Source organism: Hevea brasiliensis, chromosome 9 (assembly GCF_030052815.1).
Source record: "Hevea brasiliensis isolate MT/VB/25A 57/8 chromosome 9, ASM3005281v1, whole genome shotgun sequence".
In the NCBI taxonomy this organism is placed as follows: Eukaryota; Viridiplantae; Streptophyta; class Magnoliopsida; order Malpighiales; family Euphorbiaceae; genus Hevea; species Hevea brasiliensis.
In genome coordinates, this window is record NC_079501.1 from 16,114,104 (window position 1) to 16,135,496 (window position 21,393).

The 21,393-nt window shown below is 30.5% G+C and overlaps 3 protein-coding genes across 3 annotated transcripts; all 3 read left to right on the top strand.

The window, feature by feature from the left end:
- The first annotated feature begins 309 nt into the window (after positions 1-309).
- Positions 310-5,704, top strand: LOC110659372 (peptidyl-prolyl cis-trans isomerase Pin1). Its single transcript, XM_021817288.2, has 2 exons — positions 310-765; positions 5,308-5,704. Exons 1-2 carry the CDS (start codon positions 312-314, stop codon positions 5,430-5,432), a joined length of 579 nt encoding a protein of 192 aa, XP_021672980.2. The 5' UTR covers positions 310-311; the 3' UTR covers positions 5,433-5,704.
- Positions 5,705-10,149: 4,445 nt separating this feature from the next.
- Positions 10,150-11,761, top strand: LOC110659373 (GDP-mannose 4,6 dehydratase 1). Its single transcript, XM_021817289.2, has one exon. It carries the CDS (start codon positions 10,361-10,363, stop codon positions 11,480-11,482), a length of 1,122 nt encoding a protein of 373 aa, XP_021672981.2. The 5' UTR covers positions 10,150-10,360; the 3' UTR covers positions 11,483-11,761.
- Positions 11,762-17,462: 5,701 nt separating this feature from the next.
- LOC110659374 (histone H1) lies at positions 17,463-18,406 on the top strand. Its single transcript, XM_021817290.2, has 2 exons — positions 17,463-17,703; positions 17,796-18,406. Exons 1-2 carry the CDS (start codon positions 17,533-17,535, stop codon positions 18,261-18,263), a joined length of 639 nt encoding a protein of 212 aa, XP_021672982.2. The 5' UTR covers positions 17,463-17,532; the 3' UTR covers positions 18,264-18,406.
- Positions 18,407-21,393: the final 2,987 nt, after the last annotated feature.

Genomic DNA, 21,393 nt, shown 5'->3' on the forward strand with positions numbered 1-21,393 from the left:
AAGCCAGATTTTATTTTGCTCAAACTTAAAACGACTTATGAACAGTGAATACAGGAGAGGAATAGGAAAATACATCCTACCACAATATGCCACATGGCAATAAATTACTAAAAACTGATGTGTCATCCTCTGATTGAAACCATTAATCTGATAAAATTAAAGGCTTAATGTATAAGAAATTATTATATATATATATATATATATTATTTTTTATAATTATATAAAATCTATTCTCTATATTGTAAAAAAAAATTTAATTTTTATAAAAAAATAATAATTTTTTAGTGCTTTACATGCATCAGGTTATTAGCATGTGCGTAGAGCACCATAGTTCACGGCTGCCTCTTTTTGGTGGAGGAAAAAACAAAAGCCAAAAGCACTCCAAGTTAGACTCCCAAGCAGAGCACCAAAGTATACGTAGATCGGTGAAAATAGAGTCTGATAGGAAGAGAAAGAAAGATTCGATCTCATCTGCGGATCGATCTAAAGAAAGAGGAAAAGAAAGAGAAAAGAGCAAGAAGAAGACGAAAATGGCGTCGGCCAATCAGGTCAGGGCATCTCACATACTCATAAAGCATGAAGGCTCTCGAAGGAAGGCATCTTGGAAGGATCCTGAAGGTCGCGTCATCAAGAACACCACCAGAGACTCCGCTGTCTCTCAGCTTCAACTCTTCCGTGACGACATCGTTTCTGGCAAGGCTAAGTTCGAGGACATCGCCTCTCGCTTCTCCGATTGCAGCTCAGCCAAGCGCGGCGGCGATCTCGGTTAGTTTTTTTTTTCTCTCTCTTTTCTTCACTTATTTTGCGTTAGAGTTAAGTCTTTCAAGAAATGCATTTAGCCTCAATTTTAGATAGTTATGCTACGTTGGGTTCTTTGTTTGGACATTTAACACTACTGCAGGATGAAGCAATTAGGGTTCTATTCTGCAATTAGAGTTTGAATTCAATTATGTGCTGTTGCCTAAGTATTATTGTTTCAACTCAGGATTATTTGCATCTTGATTTGTATGAAATGCTTTTCTTTTATTTGGCTGGAGTCTTGCCACTGATTAATGCCTCGTTTAGTATGATGCAGTTATAGGAAGTTGGTTTTCTGAGTTGAAGATGTATATGGTAGTAAAATTGGTAAAACAATAAATAGCTCCAATTTTGTGCCTTGTATTCTTTCGCAAATTGAGCTTCTGAATCAACATTCAATAAGTTGTTCTTGTGCAAGTGTTGAAAATTTGCGATTTATAGAGTGCAGCCGTGAAATTGCAATGCAACTTGTTGCATCCATGGAGACCCTGGCACAAATTAACTGGCGATGAACATTAATTTAATCAATGGTAAAGAGGAGTTTACTTGGTGATACTTTTCCCCCGTTTCTCTTGAACAAAAGCGTTGTGCATTCTTGTTTTGATATCTCTATTAACATAGCATGCATTTGTTTGGGATGCTATGTATATTTTTGGAGTTTTTTCTTTGTGGAAATGGTATCTGAAGATTATCTGGCATGCTTGATGGTCCTGGTACACTTAGATATTCCAAATTTAAGAAAATAGCTATTGCCTCTCTGCCATTTTGATGGACAGATTCAGAAACCAGCCTTCCAGTGCTTTTATGGTTGGCAATTATCAATTAATTGATGAGTTCTAGGTTCAGAATTAAAGAAGAAAGGAGTATGAGCTTAGGAAACTAAATTGGTGGCCTTTTTTGAAGCTATGAGCGCTACCTATGATACTGTAGCAGCAGAAATATGAAAGAAAGAAAAGGAGAAGAGAAAGGTAATAGAAATGAGGGATTCTTAGGCATATGTGCCTTTAAACCAAATCAAAACACTGAAGTTCCATTATCAAAAGCCTAAAAGGCAAGGAACTAACTATTTGCATGTGTATACAAAGAGATTTAATTACTAATCCTATTGCTGTTAGGATTACGAATCCCAAACTAGGAAATTCTGAACCAATCCTAAATAGGAAGCAAGTAAAATTTCTAAATAAGATAACTCCTTGTGGGAGGTAGGGCGTGAGGCGAAATATCATCCATTAGAATTATATAAAATGCACCAGGTAATGCCCAGGAAAGATGGTAGAGTCACAATGGTCTCACTTAAGTACCACCTCCTTAGACAGCATTTCCTAGACATGCACTTCATACAATCCTAATAGAATCAAACCACTGGTAAGTACCGTCTTCCCATAACACTACCACGGTACTAAGGATTTATGCCACGAAGGCATAGATAGACAGGAGTCGCCACCCGGGTAATAACCGGGACATATTCAGTGTTTCTTCCGAGGGTCATGGATGGCAACTTACTCCTTGCAGAGTTTCCACAACCGTCATTACCATAGCCCAATGTCTAGGTTCGGGATAGTGGGTACGTAAGGGGAAGGTGTTAGGCACCCCTTACGCCTGGTCTAACCTCGTTAATTCGAGTGCCAGTCCTCTACTAATGTTTCTAGAAGTCTTGTTTATTATTCCTTTATTAAAATTTATCCTAAAAAATGCAATTCTAATCCTACACACGCAAGTAATTCACAAAAAGGGTTGTTGTTTACACACAATTTTCATGCACAAGTAATTCCTATCTATGGGGTTGCTAATTATTTAAATGATATTTACCAGATGACTAAAATTAATTTATTATTGGGAATTTAATTTACAAACAAATTCAATTTCAAATAACCCTATGTTTCTATTTAACCTAATTAATTAATTTTCACCAAGTTACCCTAAGGATAATTGAACTAAGTTAATTATGTACATGTGTAATTTATTCTAATATCACATAAGGCCCAAACAATCACAACCTAATAAAGATTTCTAACATGCAAATTTATTTTACAATTATCAAGTATTAAATTAAATTTATTTACATGCCAATGTTAGTTTAATTTACAAACAAGATTAATTTTAATTTACAAAGTATTTATTTACATTAATTACATGCAAAAGTCAGTTAAATTAAAAACAAAGTTAATTTTAATTTACCAAATAAAAGTTCTATTATTACTACAATTTCATACCAATGGTTATTCGATAAATTTAGAGTTACTTACCTGTTGGTAAATGCAGTTGCCATTGGGGCAAGCTACCCTTAAAAAAGGGTCTTCTCTTCTAGTATGGCAATGATATCCCTGGCTTACTCCCGTTTAGCTCCATATAAGCTCCGCGCAAATGCCCTCTTTGGTACTTACCTTAGGGCTACTTACCAATTTTGTTTGTAATAAAAAAAAATAAAGAAACTAAAGAAAATAAAAGAAATAAAGAAAATATTAATAACAATTTACATTGGATTCTAATTCTAGTCTCCTAAAGGGTTAAGATTCCTAATTAGTTACAACTACCTAATGGTCTAAGTCTTCTAACATGATCCAAACACTTTATAACACTTCTTGAATTAAAAGAATACAGAAAATAGATCAAATATCAATTAAAACCTAAGAAAATACAAGAACATGCATAAATATACAATTTTCAAATTCTGGCAGATTAACAGTAGCTAGAAACTCGATTTTTTAAAAATAGTTAAACATGCCTAAAAATCATAAAAAAATTACAGAAGATAGCCTACATATCATACAATAACATAAAATTTATAAATCAAACAAAACCCTAGCCGAATGATCTACATAAATCGTAACTCTTCTAAGTGACAGAATCGTACTACTTTTTTGTAAAATTCATAACTCATTAACCACAAAAGATATGAATGTAAAACCAATTGGAAAAGATTCATAAGATTCTGAAGTTAATTTTAGACACTAGATTTGCACAAAAATATTAAGGAACAAGGGAGATATAGGCTCCACAAGTCGGATATCCTGCAAATCAGATTTTACAGGAACCCTAACTTCAAACAGCCATAACTTACAAAATATTAAAGCTTTTTTAGTGATTCTTGAGCCTAAAATTAATGGAATTTCGTGTAGAATATGAATATAATTTTTACAAATTTTTTACAGATTCAGAAAATAAAGAAAAATAATAAAAATACGAGAGACAGAAACTAAACATGTGCAGAGTTGTGTATCCCCTCAAATTAAACATGATTACATGATCTATATGAACATATAAAATAAATTGAAGACAAAGAGCATAGAATTAAAATATTGTGTGGCATAGATCTTGAATCTTGAAAAGAAAACAACAAAAACTGACCTTCCAGAAATCTTGTATGAAAATCTTCTTGAAGAAAAGAAAAAATAAGGAAAAACTCAAAGAGTCTTGAATATCTCCAAATTTCCTGTAGCTCTGAATTTTCTCTTCCTCTTTCCTTTCATCCTCTCTTCTTCTCTTCTCTAGTAGGGTATTTATAGGGTTTTGGGAGAGAGGTGTGATAGGGTTTGGAGTCTTAGGATGATAAAGTTTAAATGACTTAAACAACTACAATTGCAGAGTTCAAATAAGACTGGGATATGGGTGAGGTGTTTCAACCAATAGGAAGGCAAGAAAAAAATGGAAGGCACCAATAGGGAATGAGGAAGAGGGTGGGGCCAAGGAGGAGAGAGATATTTTATTATTTTAATTTTTAGAAAATAATTAAATGGGTCCCATTTAAAATTCATAACTAGGCTTTCTTAGGCCCATAGAGCCCAATTAAACTTAATTAGATCTATTTAAGAACTACCCATATTAAATTTAAACAAAATAAAATTTTATTTAAATTTAATTAAATTAATTTCCCCAAAACATTATTATTATTTTTATTTTTTCAGGATCATGCCACAGAATTAATAATTCAGCTCCATGACTTCAATTATATCTTACAGTCATATAATTTTTCATCATCGGGTTTCCCACGGCCTCAATGCACATACTCATTACAAATTAAGGGTCTACACTCCTGAAATTTTAGAAGAAGAAAAATTCTTCCTAATTTGGAAGAATAGAAGTTTTATGATATTCCTAAAAAAAAAAACCTAAATTATAAAAACTAAGAACTAAATCAGAATAACTTAATTTCTTTTTAATGGATTGCTTTACCTCTCCCTCACCCTTAGGCACTGTTAAATTAAGTTTTTGCATGTGCAATGACAACCAGGGGAAGAAACATAAAAATTGTGTACTTTGTTGAGAGGGCTTCTCCTCTTTTTGTTTTTGTTAAATCTAAATATTAAACGGTGGGAGGTCCCCATCCTGTTGTCATGAATGTGTGACCTCCTAGCCGAAGTCTAAAGTTTTGGCCACTGGCCTCTTGAGTGTTTATATATGTGAATGGAATTTGAACTATGATGTGATTCAGATGATTTTGATTCCATACAATGATAATGGAATTGCATTTTTCAGTCTAAACAAAGCTGTATGTAAATATTGTCACAGGTCCATTTGGTCAGGGTCAGATGCAGAAGCCTTTTGAAGATGCAACATTTGCTCTTAAGGTTGGTGAGATAAGTGACATCGTGGACACTGACAGTGGGGTGCACATTATCATGAGAACTGGTTAATTATACAGTACTGAGTATATTTAAAGATTCTTTGGTGTACTTGGCAAACAGATTCAAGTATGACAAGATTGCTTTTTTTTTTCAGTTAGCTTAATGCCACCATATTGTGCCGCCTCTTGGGTTCTTATTATGAGAGATTTTGACTGATTAATGCATTGTTCCCTAACACTGGTCTGATTCGTGTGTTTGGGATTGCATTGCCCCCTGAAAATTTCTGCCTGTGGTTTGGGATAATTTTTCTGATTAATGGATTTTATTTAAGCTTTGTTTTATATCTAATGTTTAATTTTGTTAGGAATTTTATTGCTGGTATCGCACAAGAGTATAGGAAAATTCAACGTTTGGGTGTAGGTGGTGAAAAATGATCCTAAGCTCCACCGTTAATTAAGCTCCAGCAATTTTAATGTTGAGGAGATGAATGGAATTTTCGGTTTCTTGGTTTAGCATGAAATGATTATAGGATGAGATTCACAACGAATGTTACAATAGGTGCAACTTCAAGTGGATATGAAAATAAATCTCACAAAAAGAGTGGCTAAACACAGTCTAGTATTGGATGTGGGTACAATTTACGGCACAAGACTCTGAACTTAAAGCACAGATTTGAGCATAGAAAATTAGGAATGGATATTCTGCAGCAAAACAAAGTAGGCGAGGTCTAAAAGCACTGCAATGTGAAGAGAATCCCAAAGGTCTAGTGGAGAACCGCTATCATAGAAAAACAGGAAGAAAAAACTAAAAGTTGGTAACGATGGTGGAGTCTTGAAAGGCTGTGAAGAAATCACGTTGTTTTGTCTGGATATGGAAGTCGTGAAAGATATTTATACCAGACAGTAAATTCACGGCATTAAGAAGTAGTTGTTAATTTGGTCCAAAATTAAAATATTGACTATATTGATCATTTATCCAAATTTCAAGTTTTTATTTTAATCTTTTTACATCTTTCAAATTTTAATTTTAATTTGAGCCAAATATTAAAAAAAAAAAAATATATATATATATATATATATATATATATATATATATATATATATATAATTTCTAACATGCCTTTATAGCAAGAACTTGAAAAAAAATTAAATTTTTTATATTTATAATTTTTTCAATCAGCGAATTAATGTGTTCTATGTGAGTTAGCCAAAAGTTGTTCCTAACATAATGTATAAGAGGTTGTGGATAAAAATTAAAAAAGATGTCAAAATAAAAAAATAAAAAAAAAAGCAGAATTAGTTGCAAATTGTGATTTTCTTGTTAGTTGAGAAAACTAATTTTGTCTGAGTATAAGCAATGAAAACACATAATTTTTAAATTAATGATTCGCCCAAGTTGTTCATGAATGGGAAAAGCTCTGGAACCAGAACTTTGTCCGTTGGCATGCAGCCTACCCAATTGGCCAATCTATATATATATTTGGCCAATTGGGTAGGCTGCATGCCAACGGACAAAGACACGTTAGTCTTTTGGTTATTTGAAGAATAATGCAGACGGGCCACCGACAGGGGAAAACACCACGCGTCTTCTTCTCAATTTGAAAATGAAGAATAAAGAAATGGAAGAAGGTAATTTTTATTCTTTTATGATGTTTAGGCTTCCTTTATTTTATAAAAAAAATATATTTTTTTATATTTTTTTGATATTTAAAGTATTGAAAAATAAATTAATATAAAATATTTTTATTTAAAAAATTAATTATTTAAAAAAATATATTTTTTATATTAAAAGAAATTATTTTCTATTTACTTAAAATTTAATAATTTTATTAAAAAGTAAAAATATTTATAAATACGTGATTTAAATTTATATTATTAATTTAATATTATAATCAAATAACATGAAAAATATTTTTTTTATAAAAATTATTTTTTAAGAAACAAACGAAACATCACAATAATATTATATTATATTATATTATAAAAATTTAAAATTTATATATTATCTCATAAATTTTATGTAATATATTATATTTTTTAAAAAAGTAATTTAATAATAATAATAATAATAAAGTAAAAATATTATTTTGAATCAAGTATAATGGTATTATATTTTTTACTATTAAAATATAAATCAATTTATTTTTATTAATTAAATATAATGTCTTATTATATCAAATTTAATAGAATATATTATAATATATTTTGAATTATATATTGTATTTTTGTTAATTTACTATATATTTCTATAAAATATCAAATTTATATAAAAATTATGAGATAAAATGTAGCTTTAAAATAAAAAAATAAAAAAAATAAAAAAAAGAAAGGAAAGACAAATTAATATCTACCCCATATGTGATGGTTTTGTACTCTATTATTTTTGTGACAGTTTATTTCCAATATCTATTTGATGGTTAAGGTCCACATTGTTGCTTAGTGTTTTAAATGAAGGGCTGGATCAATTTTCAAAGCTCTATATGGTGACCCATCTCTTTTTAATTCAGCTGTACCAAAATGAAAGTTGAACACCCATTTTATTTTCATGTTAAAAAGTTTATTTTCTGTTGTCTATATGTATTGTTGATCTTAATTACAAGTTTTTGATGCTCTTGGGATGTCAGTATTTATAATTTATTTTTGCTAAAAGGAAATATATTTCAGTAACTAAAAATATAATATAAATTGGGGATATATAACATTATATTATCAAATTTTTGTATAAGTAAATTTAATATAAATTATTTATAAAAAAAATAATTATTTTAATTTAAAGGGTTCAATTATATTAATATAACTTGAAATTTGTTTTAAAAATGATGCGAATTTAAGAATTATTAAAAATTATTTAAAAAATAAGAAAATACAAAGGGAATGAAATGGAAGGGAAAAAAGTTCATTAATGACCACCCAAAATAAATTGAAAGAAAAAATGGTAATAAATAAAGGAAATAAAGGATCTGAAATGTAAAAAAGAAAAAAAAAAAGAATGAAAATCTATTTTAAAAATTGAAATTGATTGAAACTAAATTGAAATTGATTTTATTAAATATTGGAGTGAATCTAATCAATTTTAATCAGTTTAATTTAATTTTCAATTAAAAATTAAATTTTTAATTTAAAAAAAATTGACTATCAAATTTAATGAAATCAAATGGAATTGAAGTTAGAATTAAGACGAAATCGAAACTGAGACAAAAACCAAAAAGAATCATTCAATCCGGTCTTGAGTTTCTAACATCTATGACTAAAACCGCTAAGAAAATTCTAACAAAAAAATTGAACATTTACCATTAGGAGTGGCCACGGTTCAGGAATCGCCAGTTATGGTTCCTGAATCACAAAATCAGATTTAATAAAATCATGAACCTGAACCAAGCAGTTATGGGACGGTTTGAAAGACGGTTCATGAACCGTCGGTTCCGATTCGAGCCCCGGTTTAAAACGGTTTAAAATACGGTTTGAAAAATGACAGTTCAAGACGATTTGGAAGCGGTTTAGGAGCGTTTTAAGAGTGACTTAAAGGAAAAAATTAAAGAAAAATTTTATTGATTTAGAATTTAAGTTATATTTGTAAAAATATTTTAATTTTTTTTAGAAATCTTTTAATCAAAATAAAATAATAATAAAAAGAATAAAATTAACTTATTTTTAAGAAAAATTTAATAAGCAAAGACTTGAACTTATTTAAAAACTAGAGATGAAATTAATTTAAAAAAAAATTAGAAAAAGGTGCATAAACTTAATTTTGCCTATATATCCCTTTAGGATTTAGAGGAATCAAAATTTTCAATTATAAGTTGAGAGAAGGGAGATTGAAGTGGTTTGGTCATGTGAAGCGTAGACATAGGAAAGCTCCAGTTAGACAAGTAGAGCATATTGAGTTAGAGAATAAAAATAAAAGAATAAGTAGACCTAAACTGACTTGGAGAAAAATAGTACAACATGACCTAAAAATATTACACAATTCTGATGATTTAATCCAAAATCGTTTAGAGTGGAGAAAGATAATCCATATAGCAGACCCCAATAAATTTTTGGGATAAAAACTTAGTTGAATTGAGTTGAATTGAGTGTTACTTGCCATTTTTAAAAAAATTATATGATAATTGATAATTAAAAAAATATAAAAAAAATCAAAATAGAGGGTATTGAAAATTAAAGAGAGTATAGAGAATAATCGTGTAGATAATTAATGATATATATATTTATATATATAAATGAATTAGGAGTGGAGTGAGGTATTTATTAAATTTTTTTGTATTTAAATCACTAGTTTGGTCTGGTTCAGAATTGTCAGTTTAATCCGATTCGAAACCGCTAGTTTACTGTTTTTAAAAAATATGAATCTGAACCAAACCGTAAAAGGACAATTTCAGTCCAGTTCGAAATCGATTTCAATTTTAACCTGTTTCGGTCCGATTTTGATCGAACTGATTTCAATTCGATTCCAATTCAAAACCTATTTCTATTCGATTCCGGTTCGAAACCGGACTGGACACCCCTATTTACCACTCCTAATCCAATAAAATACTCTACATCAATAGAGGTAGGCAGCATCTAAGAAATACACAATAGAGAAAGTAAAAGAAGCAATCAATTGAATTTTTATATTAAAAAAATTATTCATTTCAAAACAATTTATTTTAACAATATTATTATTATTATTATTATTATTATTATTATTATTATTTACTTCATTCATAAAAAATAATGAAAAGGATAAGGTAAAAATGTTTCATTGGAGGATTTTTAAAGGAATTTTAAAAAATTAATGAATTTTAGTTCATTGGGGTGTATCTCTCCAGATAGTCCCTTCCCCGTCTTGGATTGACCATACTGACCTTCTCTGCCATGGCAATCCCTCTATTAAACCTCTCCCCCCATTAACGAAAACCGCGCAATCTTCCAGTTTATTATAAATTTCCTCTATCAATCACCAGCGTCTCTGCTACACATTTCCCATCTCTCCTCCCAGATCCAAAGGTCCAATTTTCAATGGCAACGAACAACGACACACACAGATCCGGATCCGCCACCCCCACCGTCAATGGCGACGCCGAAGCTCCACGCAAGCCCAGGATAGCTTTGGTCACTGGCATAACCGGCCAAGACGGCTCCTATTTAACGGAATTTCTCCTCAACAAAGGGTATGAGGTTCATGGTTTGATCCGTCGTTCGTCTAACTTCAACACCCAGCGCATCAACCACATTTACATCGATCCTCACAATAGCCACAAGGCCCGTATGAAGCTACACTATGCTGATCTCACTGACGCCTCCTCTCTTCGCCGCTGGCTTGATACCATTCTTCCCGACGAGGTTTACAATCTCGCTGCTCAATCCCATGTCGCTGTGTCTTTCGAAATTCCTGATTATACCGCAGATGTGGTTGCCACTGGTGCTCTCCGCCTCCTTGAGGCCGTAAGATCTCATATCGCTGCCACGGGAAGAAGTCATATCCGTTATTATCAGGCTGGATCATCGGAAATGTTTGGATCCACTCCACCTCCCCAATCTGAAATATCTCCATTCCATCCAAGATCTCCATACGCGGCGTCAAAATGCGCGGCGCATTGGTACACAGTTAATTACCGCGAGGCATATGGGTTGTTTGCATGTAATGGGATCTTGTTCAACCACGAATCTCCAAGGCGTGGAGAGAATTTTGTCACTAGGAAGATTACAAGAGCTGTCGGGAGGATTAAGACCGGATTGCAGAGCAAACTATTTCTGGGTAATTTGCAGGCGTCAAGGGACTGGGGATTTGCTGGGGATTACGTAGAGGCTATGTGGATGATGCTGCAGCAAGAAAAGGCTGATGATTACGTGGTGGCGACTGAGGAGTCGCATACGGTGGAGGAGTTCTTGGAGGTGGCATTTGGATATGTGGGTCTGAATTGGAAGGATCATGTGGTGATTGACAAAAGGTATTTTAGGCCAGCGGAGGTGGATAATTTGAAAGGGGATTCAAGCAAGGCAAGGAAAGTGCTTGGATGGAAACCAAAGGTGGGTTTTGAGCAGCTGGTGAAGATGATGGTAGATGAAGACATTGAACTTGCTAAGAGGGAGAAGGTGCTGGTGGATGCTGGTTATATGGATTCCCAGCAACAGCCTTAATGAGATATAGCTTGTATGTTGGGTGGTGCTTCTACTGATTCAGATCACATAGCAATTTGAGTTTACTGGGATGAAATGTCAGCATAACTTTGAACCATTTAGATAACTTCGTTTTGTTTTAAGGGAGGATAACTTATATTTTTATAAGTTTTTTTTTTTTTTAAAAAAAAAATTGTTAATGTTCATTTGATGTTTTATTATCTGAAAATCTGTAATCTTATTTAGTTGAAAGAAAAATTCTGGGATGAAATTCTTTCAATGAAAGTTATCCTTTTATTATTGATTTTTTCTTTTTCAAATTTGAAGCTAGTTTACATTGGTAGACTAAAATTAGCTCCTGTTACATACAAGATACTTTGGGATTTTCTCAATCTCAATACTTAATCGCTTAAGATTAATTTGATAAATTTACGGCAGGAAAAAAAAAAAATTTGAAAATGTATTTGTACGTGCAAATGCAATTGTTGGAAAAGAAATTTTAATTTGATGATAATTTGATTTGAGGGCTAGATTTCGAAAAAAGCAGGTAGGAACCTGAGTTCTGTACAAATTGGGTCTAGGTTGGGCACATTATAAATCAGACTCAGCATTGCATCATGGGTATATTCTCATTCTGGACTGCAGTGGCTTTGTATCAGTAGGTTACTAGGTTTGCTGTTTGATTGAAACGGCGGACATTTCATCTAGTCCACGCTGCTGATCAAGTTAAAAGTACAAGCCAGTGGAGGGAAAAATATAGCCTGGGCACATGATACCCTTGGATGGACTGGCTTTTACTAATATGCGGTAATGTTGCTTGTTTTGCTTATCTGTCAATTTAATAATCGAAGGTGGGGTTTATTGTTCCTCTCCTCTGGTTTTACATTGCTCTCTTTTTTCTGGGAAAGGGATTGCAAGAGAGGGTTAGATCTGAGCTCATGTCGGTGACGGTGAGCATCATACTTTTCTCTAGAAGCATTAAAATTTTAATTTTTGAAGAAATTAATGTAATGAAATTTGTCAACAAAGTGTCCCGGTGATGATAGACTTCTGCTGTGGTTTTAGGTTAATTAGTGACATATATGAATTTTAATTTAAATTTTATTGTCCTATCCATTAAGATACTGTAATTTTTTAATGTATTTTTTTTTATTTAATAAAAATTTAATGATGAAGTATGAGTTATACAACGGGAAATAGATATTTCCCGATGATAGATAAAACATTTCTTTTAGTGTAAGAGTAATTAGTGCATACATAATTTTTTTTAATTTATATTTTATTGTCTAACCTTGAAAATACTATAATTTTTAACTTTAATTTCTTTCCTATTTATTATATAACAGTAGGGAGCCATCACTTTACTTCTTATATACTTAGAGGATATTTAGTATAAGGGTGTTTAACAAGTGGTAATTTTTACTTTCGTAACTTTTAATTTATTTTTAATATTGCTTAGATATTTAAAAAAATAAATTAATTTTTTATCTCATTAATATTAATACTTTTATAAGGGATTAAATATTAACTTTGAGTCTAGGTTAATTTTTAAAGATTAAAATTTACAAGTTAACATTTAACTTTAAAATTTTTAACCTTAAATCAAACACATCTTTAAAAAATAATAATAAAAAATAAATAAAAAACCAACCAAACTACCACTACCAACGACTTTGGTAATTTTATCATATGCATATTTGCCATTTATATAATATTTCTATGAAAATGTGAGATTGTTGGCGTCTCTCTCATTTCATACAAAAGAACTTATGAATTTTGTTTATCAAATTTGTTGAATTTAAATAAAAATATTATGTATGTTCCATACCAAATTGAATTTTATTTATAATATGAAAAATTTAAACCAATTTGATTTAAATCGATTTCCAAAATATCTAAAAAAATAAATGAATCAATTATTATTATTATTATTATTATTATTATTATTATTATTATTATTATTATGGGTTTCTCCATTTGTGAAAAACTGATGGGCATCATTTTTGAGTGAAAAAGTAAGTCTAACAACAACAAAAGTATGCCGGTGTGAAAAGGGGAAATGGCAATTTTTAGCAAATTGGGACAAAGTTAATTTTTAGGCAACAAATCCCACACCCAGCTATGAGATTTTTTGAACAATAAGGCAGAAACTTTGGAGACAGATTGACATGCTTCCATTGCAAGTCTTTTAAAAAAAATTATAAATACTCTTATTTACATATAATTTGTGAGACAGATTGTGATCAATAAAAATTTGGTAAATGTTTTTCTCCTTATTTTCACTCTTATGTATGAAGTGTGCTTCTATTTAAGTTTCATGCTGCGTCAGATGGTATCAAAGTAGGAAAATTGCCCCAATTGAGATAACTTACCTTGACAGAGGTGGCAATTATAATGGTTCTTGCAATGATGATCGATAAACTAGAGCCCTTTACTATAAGGACAAAATGTTGCAATAATGGGTGCGATGTTCGGAGCAATGGATGGATCTTAGATTTGAGTATATCAAGAGACGCCTCAAAGAAATTGCATACCGTCTTGATGCATTAGGAATCAAAACAAACAGGAATTGAGTTGACAAAAGAAGTCCAAGAGATGGTGTAGCTTATGGCAACCCTATTTATCAACCAATTTTCTGCACGTAGGCAATATGTCTACTATGATGATTCAGAAGAGGAAGATGACTATGAACCAATCAAGTTTAATAGACATCAATGGTATGGTGGTGATAGGAGAAGAAGCGTGGATTATTTTGATATTCCTAATTTCTATGGGGATCTCAATGTAGAGAAATTTTTAGATTGAATTGCGAATGTAGATAGATTCTTCGACCACGTAGATATAGCACCTGAACAACGAGTCCAATTGATGGCTTGTCAATTGAAAGGTGGTGCTTCTGCTTGGTGGGAATGGCTATAATATAAAAAGAAGAAAAAAGGAAAAGGGCCAATCTGTACATAGTTTATAATAAAGTATTTGTTGGAACAAAAATTTTTGCCTTTAGATTATGAGCATAATTTTTTCTAACAAAAATTTTACCAAGAGGAGGTCCAAAGCAAAGCCTTTCTTGATTGTAAAACAAGAAAGTGAAGAACAAAATGAGCTTCAAGATTCAACAATGCAACTTGAAGTGGATGAGCCTAAATTTGAAGAATTGGAACCTGAAACTTTAATTGAACTACCTTTTGTTATGATTGAAGATAAAGACTTTCAAGAATGTGTTATTGGAAACAACAAAAATCATGCCATGAAAATTTCAATGGTACTTGAGGAAAAATAATCCATGGATAAAATAGTGGAAATCAAAGAAACTCAAATCTTGAAGTTAATGAAGTTGAAGATTTATCTAACTTTTTAATTACAATGGTTTCTATTGATTCTATTTGTTCAGGTATTCTCATAGATACAAAGAAAAATATGATCCTGAATTCCACTTTGTTCATGTCAATCTTATTGATTCCATCCTTGAAAGTTATATGGTGTACATCTCTAATGAAGATTTTCATTTTATTTCACTTTAAATTATGGAGGATTTATTCCAAGTGGGGGAGAATGGTGATAGAGTTGTTTATGGCTGTATTTTTGGATCATTGCCAATTATTTCAACTCTAGGATGAGTTTTCTTTTTTTCAAGTAGAGAAGTATGATGCAAGCATTTTTGGATGAAGAAGTAAGTCAAACAATAATGAAAGAATGCTAGTGTAAAAAAGGAAAAAAGTAGCATTTTTAGTAAGTTTACTCAAAGTTGATTTTTAGGCATCAAATCCCATGCCCAGTTATGAGATTTTTCACACCCATTCGGGAGATTTTCTGGACAACAAGATAGAAAAGGTTTTTTAATTAATTTTATTCTCAACATTCCTAATTTACTTAGGATATCTTGTGAAGATTTCTAGCAGTGGTAGAAATTATATTAGAATTAATTAGAAAGTTTTCTATTATATTTATAAATTATTAATATTTTTCTAATTTATTTAAAATTTAAATTTTTTTCTATTTTATTTAGAAATTTTTATTGTATTTTAATTTATCTAAAATTCCTATTTTAACAGTTTCATATTCCTATTAGGTTTAGGGGTCTAAACAAATTATAAATACTCTCATTTATATATAATTTAGGAGATAAACTGTGATCAATAAATTTTTTTTTTTATTTTTACTATTGTATATGAAGAGTGTTTCTATTTGAGTTTTATGCTGCGTCAAAAACTAATAAATAATTACTCAATAAATTAATAACTAAAAATAAATAATTTTTTTTTGAATAATTAGTGTTATAACTTATTGAGACCCATTGACGCTGCTATCTTTTTATTGTTCTTTGAGCAATAAAATATTTAAGAGTAAATAATAAGTTAGTCTCTTGTATGTATTAAAATTTATAATTTAATTTTTTATTTTTAATCTAAAATAATTTAGTTTCTCAATTATTTTTCTATCAACAAAAATTTCTTTATCCAAAATTAGTTTTAAAAATACCCTTTACTTTTAATTTAAAATAACTAAATTAAATTTTTTTTATTAATAAAATAGTTCATATTAATAAAATAGTTCATATATCTAAATTTTACATTTCAATAATATATATATATATATATATATATAAATATATCATTTAATTTATACATATATTATGATAAAAATATAATAAATATATATTTTTATTAAAATGTTTCCTATTGTGCCAAAATATTTATACCATATTGTTAATGTATTTTGTATCTATTTTTTATAATTTATAAACTCATTAAATATATGTGTGGATGTAATATGGTACATTTAAAATTAAGATGATTAAGATAATTTTATCATAATTTATAATAACTTATTCGTAAAATTGTGAAAAAATAAAATAAAATTATTTTAAACTATGTAATTTTAAATATTTCTTACCACACTAACATATAAATTATAAATACAAACATGAAATGCGTTCACATTATGATGTGAATATTTTGAATAATTCAATACACTACACATAGAAAATATCTCAGCAAAAAATTTATATTTACTATATTTTAGACATAATATATATATATATATATATATATATATATATATATATATATATACTAGTTTAATTAAAATATATAATAATTCAAATATAAAATATTTTAATTAGTTAGATATAAAATTTATGTGCGTGGACTATTTTGTAAATAAAGTAAAATTTCAAATCTTATTTATTATATTGTAGATATTTTAATTATTTTTGTTATAATGACAAATTGACAAATTTAGATAGGGTACTCATTTATTGATAAAAAAAAATAAATTGTTTCAAATTAAAATTAATAAATAAAGAAATAATTATAATTTTTGAGAAACTTGAAAAATTAACTTATAATTTATCTAATTTTTAAGGACGTAATTAAACTCCTGTAAAGCATAATCTTATAGGACTTTTTTATTGTGAAATAATTACAGAATTTCACAACTCAAAATATGAACAAAGTTGTCAATTGGTAGAGTAGGCTGCGATGCGAGTGCTCAATTCAAATCTTAATTAAAGTCGATTATGATAAAAATCTATATATATATATATATATATATATATATTAACAAAGTTGAGGTAAAAGAAAGGAATACGTACTGTTTTCTCCTAAAGCTTCATATTGTGCCCAAATGGCAACCATTTTAGCACATTTAATCATCATTAGAATCTAAACTTTCTAATCTTCAATTTCCACAAATTTCTACACTGAAAACCCTAACATTCCTTCAAAATTTTAGCCCCAAATCCAACCAAAAAACACATCCTCCATGCTTGCCTTTGATAAAGAAAACCAAAAAAATAAAACTATGTACTTTCCTATCCGCCATACCATTTACGCACCATGAAAATTGCGTAACAATCAACGATATGATTCATCTCCACGTGTACATTCTAGATCTTTCCTTGCATACGTTAGCAATCTGAAACTCATCAAATCAACCAATCACAACGCCCTCTAACAGATCATTCCCTCCCTATAAATAAAGCAACTGGTCCTTGATGTTCGAGCGGCTTAGGTGAAGCAATTCTGAGATCTCTCTCTCTCTCTTTCTTTGTTCTGTATTTGTGATTAGAAATGGTTGATGATAAAGAACCTGAAGTTGCTGCTGCTGCCGTTGAGGAGGCGCCTGCTACGGAAGAGGAGACCAAGCCGACTGAGAAGCCGGTGAAGGAGAAGAAACCCAGGGTTCCTAAGGAGAAGAAGCCGAAACAACCCAAAACTGCTTCTCATCCTCCATATTTTCAGGTATGTCATATGTTTTGGTTAACTTATTTTTACGGAGTTGTAGAGAATCTTAGTCTATGTCTTAAATCCTTTTAATTTTGTGGATTACCCAGATGATCAAGGAGGCTCTGTTGGCGTTGAACGAGAAGAGTGGTGGATCAAGTCCATACGCCATAGCTAAGTACATGGAAGAGAAGCACAAGGCAGTGCTTCCTGCAAATTTTAAGAAAATTCTAGCTTTACAATTGAAGAACGCGACTTCCAGAGGTAAACTGATAAAGATCAAAGCCTCTTATAAGCTCTCAGAGGCAGGCAAGAAGGAGAAGAGCACAGGAAAGATGCCAAAGGCAAAGGGTAAAGCAGAGAAGAAAGCTAAAGAAACCAATACAAAAGCTACTACTACCCCCACTAGAAAGACAAGGTCTGTGAACAAAAGTGAAGCTGCAAAGAAGCCTGCAGCGAAGAGAGTGGGAACAAAGAAGGCAAAGAAATCAACCCCTGCGAAACCGAAACAGCCCAAGTCAATCAAATCTCCTACCGCCAAGAGAATGAAGAAAACTGCAGGTGCTACTGCTTCTTAGATGTAAAAGATTAGGAAGTGGTGATATAATAATGTTGGGGGGCTTGCATGCGTCATCTGTAAGTAAGGGATAAGTGGGGGTGTGATTGTATATCTGCAAAAATTATGGTTAATGGAACTCAGTTTTGGTTTGGTTTGTTTTGATTGATCGGTCTCTTACTCCCTGCACAAAAATTAAGAATGATCGATGTTTGCCACCGTCCGCTGGTGACGCTAACAGCCTTGGACTCTTTGGCATTGGGGAATAGGGATGGCATTGGCGAATGTTCTGGACATTGGGTGGGGACGAAGTTTGGTTATGCCACGTGGACCCTATTGCACCCATATGTGGCTCTTAACCCTATGTTTACATGTGTTTACTTTATGGATTAAAATTTGTGAAATTAGTTAAATATTTTAAATAAAATTAATTATTAGTCAAGTAATGCTGACGAATTTATAAATTGTCTAGTAAAGACATGAGACACGTTTATATTGTTTATAATATTATATAGGTATTTTAATATAATTATTTAAAACAATTAAAACACGAACAAAATTAACATATCGATAGAAATGTGTTTTTATTGTATTGTAAATATAATGTATATAATTATTCAAATTAAATTATAAGATACAACTATATTCAATATAATTGTAGTTTTAATTTATTACAATAATAATATGATATGTTTAAATATATGAATGATAATTGAGTTGGAAGAAAGAAAATAATATAAATTCAAGCGAGTAATCAAGAATATGAAAGTCTTAACACTATTATTTTATGAATGAAGGACGATACTTTGATTATATTAAATATGAGTGGTTATTATTCTAAATAGTAAATTTTATGTTTATTTTCAAGTTTATGTATTTACAATATGATAGTGGCGTATAAGTAAATACTAAATAGGGTTGAAAATACAGTTGCCTTAAAAGTTAGTTTCTTGCTTCCACGACGTCGTTTCATTTGATCAATCCCCCGCTTATAAAAGCCAACTTCCCACCATCTTCGATATCATTCGCCACAGTCGAAATACAAAATACAGAGACCTGTTGTTCTCTAGTTATTCAAAGAAATTACAAACCCTAGGAAGATCAATTTTCAGTATTTTCATTCTGATATACTTGAATCTTTGCCCAGTTGTTATCTAATTATTCATAATTTGATTTGGCCTTAATTTTGTGGTTTACATTTTTTAGGTGAAAAATAGCACGTACCAGACAAACCGCTTGCAAATCTACTGGTGGGAAGCAACTTGCTACCAATTATGAAAGAATATTTGTGAACAATTTGTTTGTGGCATATTGTGAGTTATCTTAGTAAACACCTGTGCAATTTTCTTCTTGAGCTCCCCTTTTCTCACTAATGGGGGGCCGCAAAAAAAAACCAAGCCACTCTGTTTCAGGTGTAACTAAATATGTGATCCTTCTAGACACTAAATATTGTAAGCTCCTTTAAAATTATGCATGTATGAGGTGCAACTGAATTTGTCATGGAGTGGCTGTTTAAAACTTTTAGCAACCAGTGTTATCTATTAAGAGTGTAAAGTATATATTATAGTTTAAAGTTTCAATAGTAGATGAAAGAAGAATGGAGTCGGCAATAGGGCAGAGTCCAAGTGAAGAGGAAAAGAAAGCTTGAGCTGAACTGAAGTGAGAAAGTGAAAGTGTGCAGCGCAGTTAAAAGAGTGGCGTATGTGTTTCCGCGCGTAATCATTAGTTTAGAAGTTTTGGCAGTTAGCTGACGTGGCAAGCTTATTGCAATACTAGTTTGTATTTTCCTTCTCTCCCATGTAGAGATATCTGGATTGGGTCTCATCTTTATCTCTAAACCGACCCAATCCAACATTATGCTTATCTCTAAATCAACCCAATCCAACATAAATTATGATTTAAACCAACCCAACAGTAAGAATTTATTGGATTGAGTCGATTCGGTGAATTTTACCTGTGCACTGAACACGAATGGTAGCTCTTCAATGGTTGACTAAACAATTTTTTGAGATAATTTAACTATTATTTTTGTATTAAAATAATAGTAAAAACTATATTTAAAATATACTAAAAATAATAATAGTAAAAAATTAATTCACCATGCATGATGTTTAAATTATATATTAATATGATAGTTAAATTTTAAAATAATAAACAATCATAAGGTTTAAGAAAGTATTTAAATATTTTCCAGCGGTTTCTTCGATACCAAACAGAAGTTAATGCCTTTCAATATATGTAAAGAAACAAAAAAAACAAGAGACTTAAAAATAAAAAGTTTTCTCATGAAACAAACAAATAAAAATGAAACCCTCTCCCCACCTCCACAAAAAAGCCTCTAGAGGACCCAAACAGTACTTTAATCCATTCCATACAGAATGAGCTAGAAAAATAATCACAATGTCAAGCACCAAAAAAAAAAAAAAAAGAAAGAAAAAATAAATTTGGTTTTCAAAGTTCGAAGAGATAAATGCATGGAAACCTAATTGGAATTTTGTGTTGAAAAGAAAGTTTGAAAACCATTCGATGGAATGACCTACTAGTGAGAACGAAGAAAGGGAGAAAATCTAGTTCAAAGATGAAAAAAAAAACTAACATCCTTGTGCACAGAACAAATAAGAAGAAGAGATTTTCGATTTCTGAGTAGTAGCTAGATGATTCAAATTACCAACTGAAAAAAAGAGAGACATTTTAAGGTAAAAAAGTCAACTCGATCCAATCTTATAAATCAAATCGAAATATTGGATTGATTCATGTTGGATTAATCAATTTAGTTGATTGGTCTCATTCAAATTGTGAATAGATTTTTTTTATTATATTTTAAATTATAAATTACATTACTCGACTACTCAAATATTAGCACAAATAGATAGAATTATGAACAAACTCAATTTTAATATATAGTCCTCTCTTTATAGCGTGGATGTAAAGTAGATGTGCTTATCCCTCCGTCGCCAAGCTAATGGTCTAATATTTAGATGGGTTATAGGTCCAATTTGCAATAAAATTTCCAGATAAACAGGTTGGAAAAATCATAATTCTAACTAATCCCATTAATTATGACCTTGACCTTAGTCAAAATCAGAGTACAAGTTAAATTTAATAATAATTTATTTTTAATTTTCATTAAACTAAAATCTTATGATTTTAAT

Coding starts and splice junctions, on each gene's coding strand:
- LOC110659372 (XM_021817288.2), top strand. CDS start 312: ATGTGCGTAGAGCACCATAGTTCACGGCTGCCTCTTTTTGGTGGAGGA. Junction 766..5,307: donor CAAGCGCGGCGGCGATCTCG/GTTAGTTTTTTT, acceptor ATATTGTCACAG/GTCCATTTGGTCAGGGTCAG.
- LOC110659373 (XM_021817289.2), top strand. CDS start 10,361: ATGGCAACGAACAACGACACACACAGATCCGGATCCGCCACCCCCACC.
- LOC110659374 (XM_021817290.2), top strand. CDS start 17,533: ATGGTTGATGATAAAGAACCTGAAGTTGCTGCTGCTGCCGTTGAGGAG. Junction 17,704..17,795: donor CTCATCCTCCATATTTTCAG/GTATGTCATATG, acceptor TGGATTACCCAG/ATGATCAAGGAGGCTCTGTT.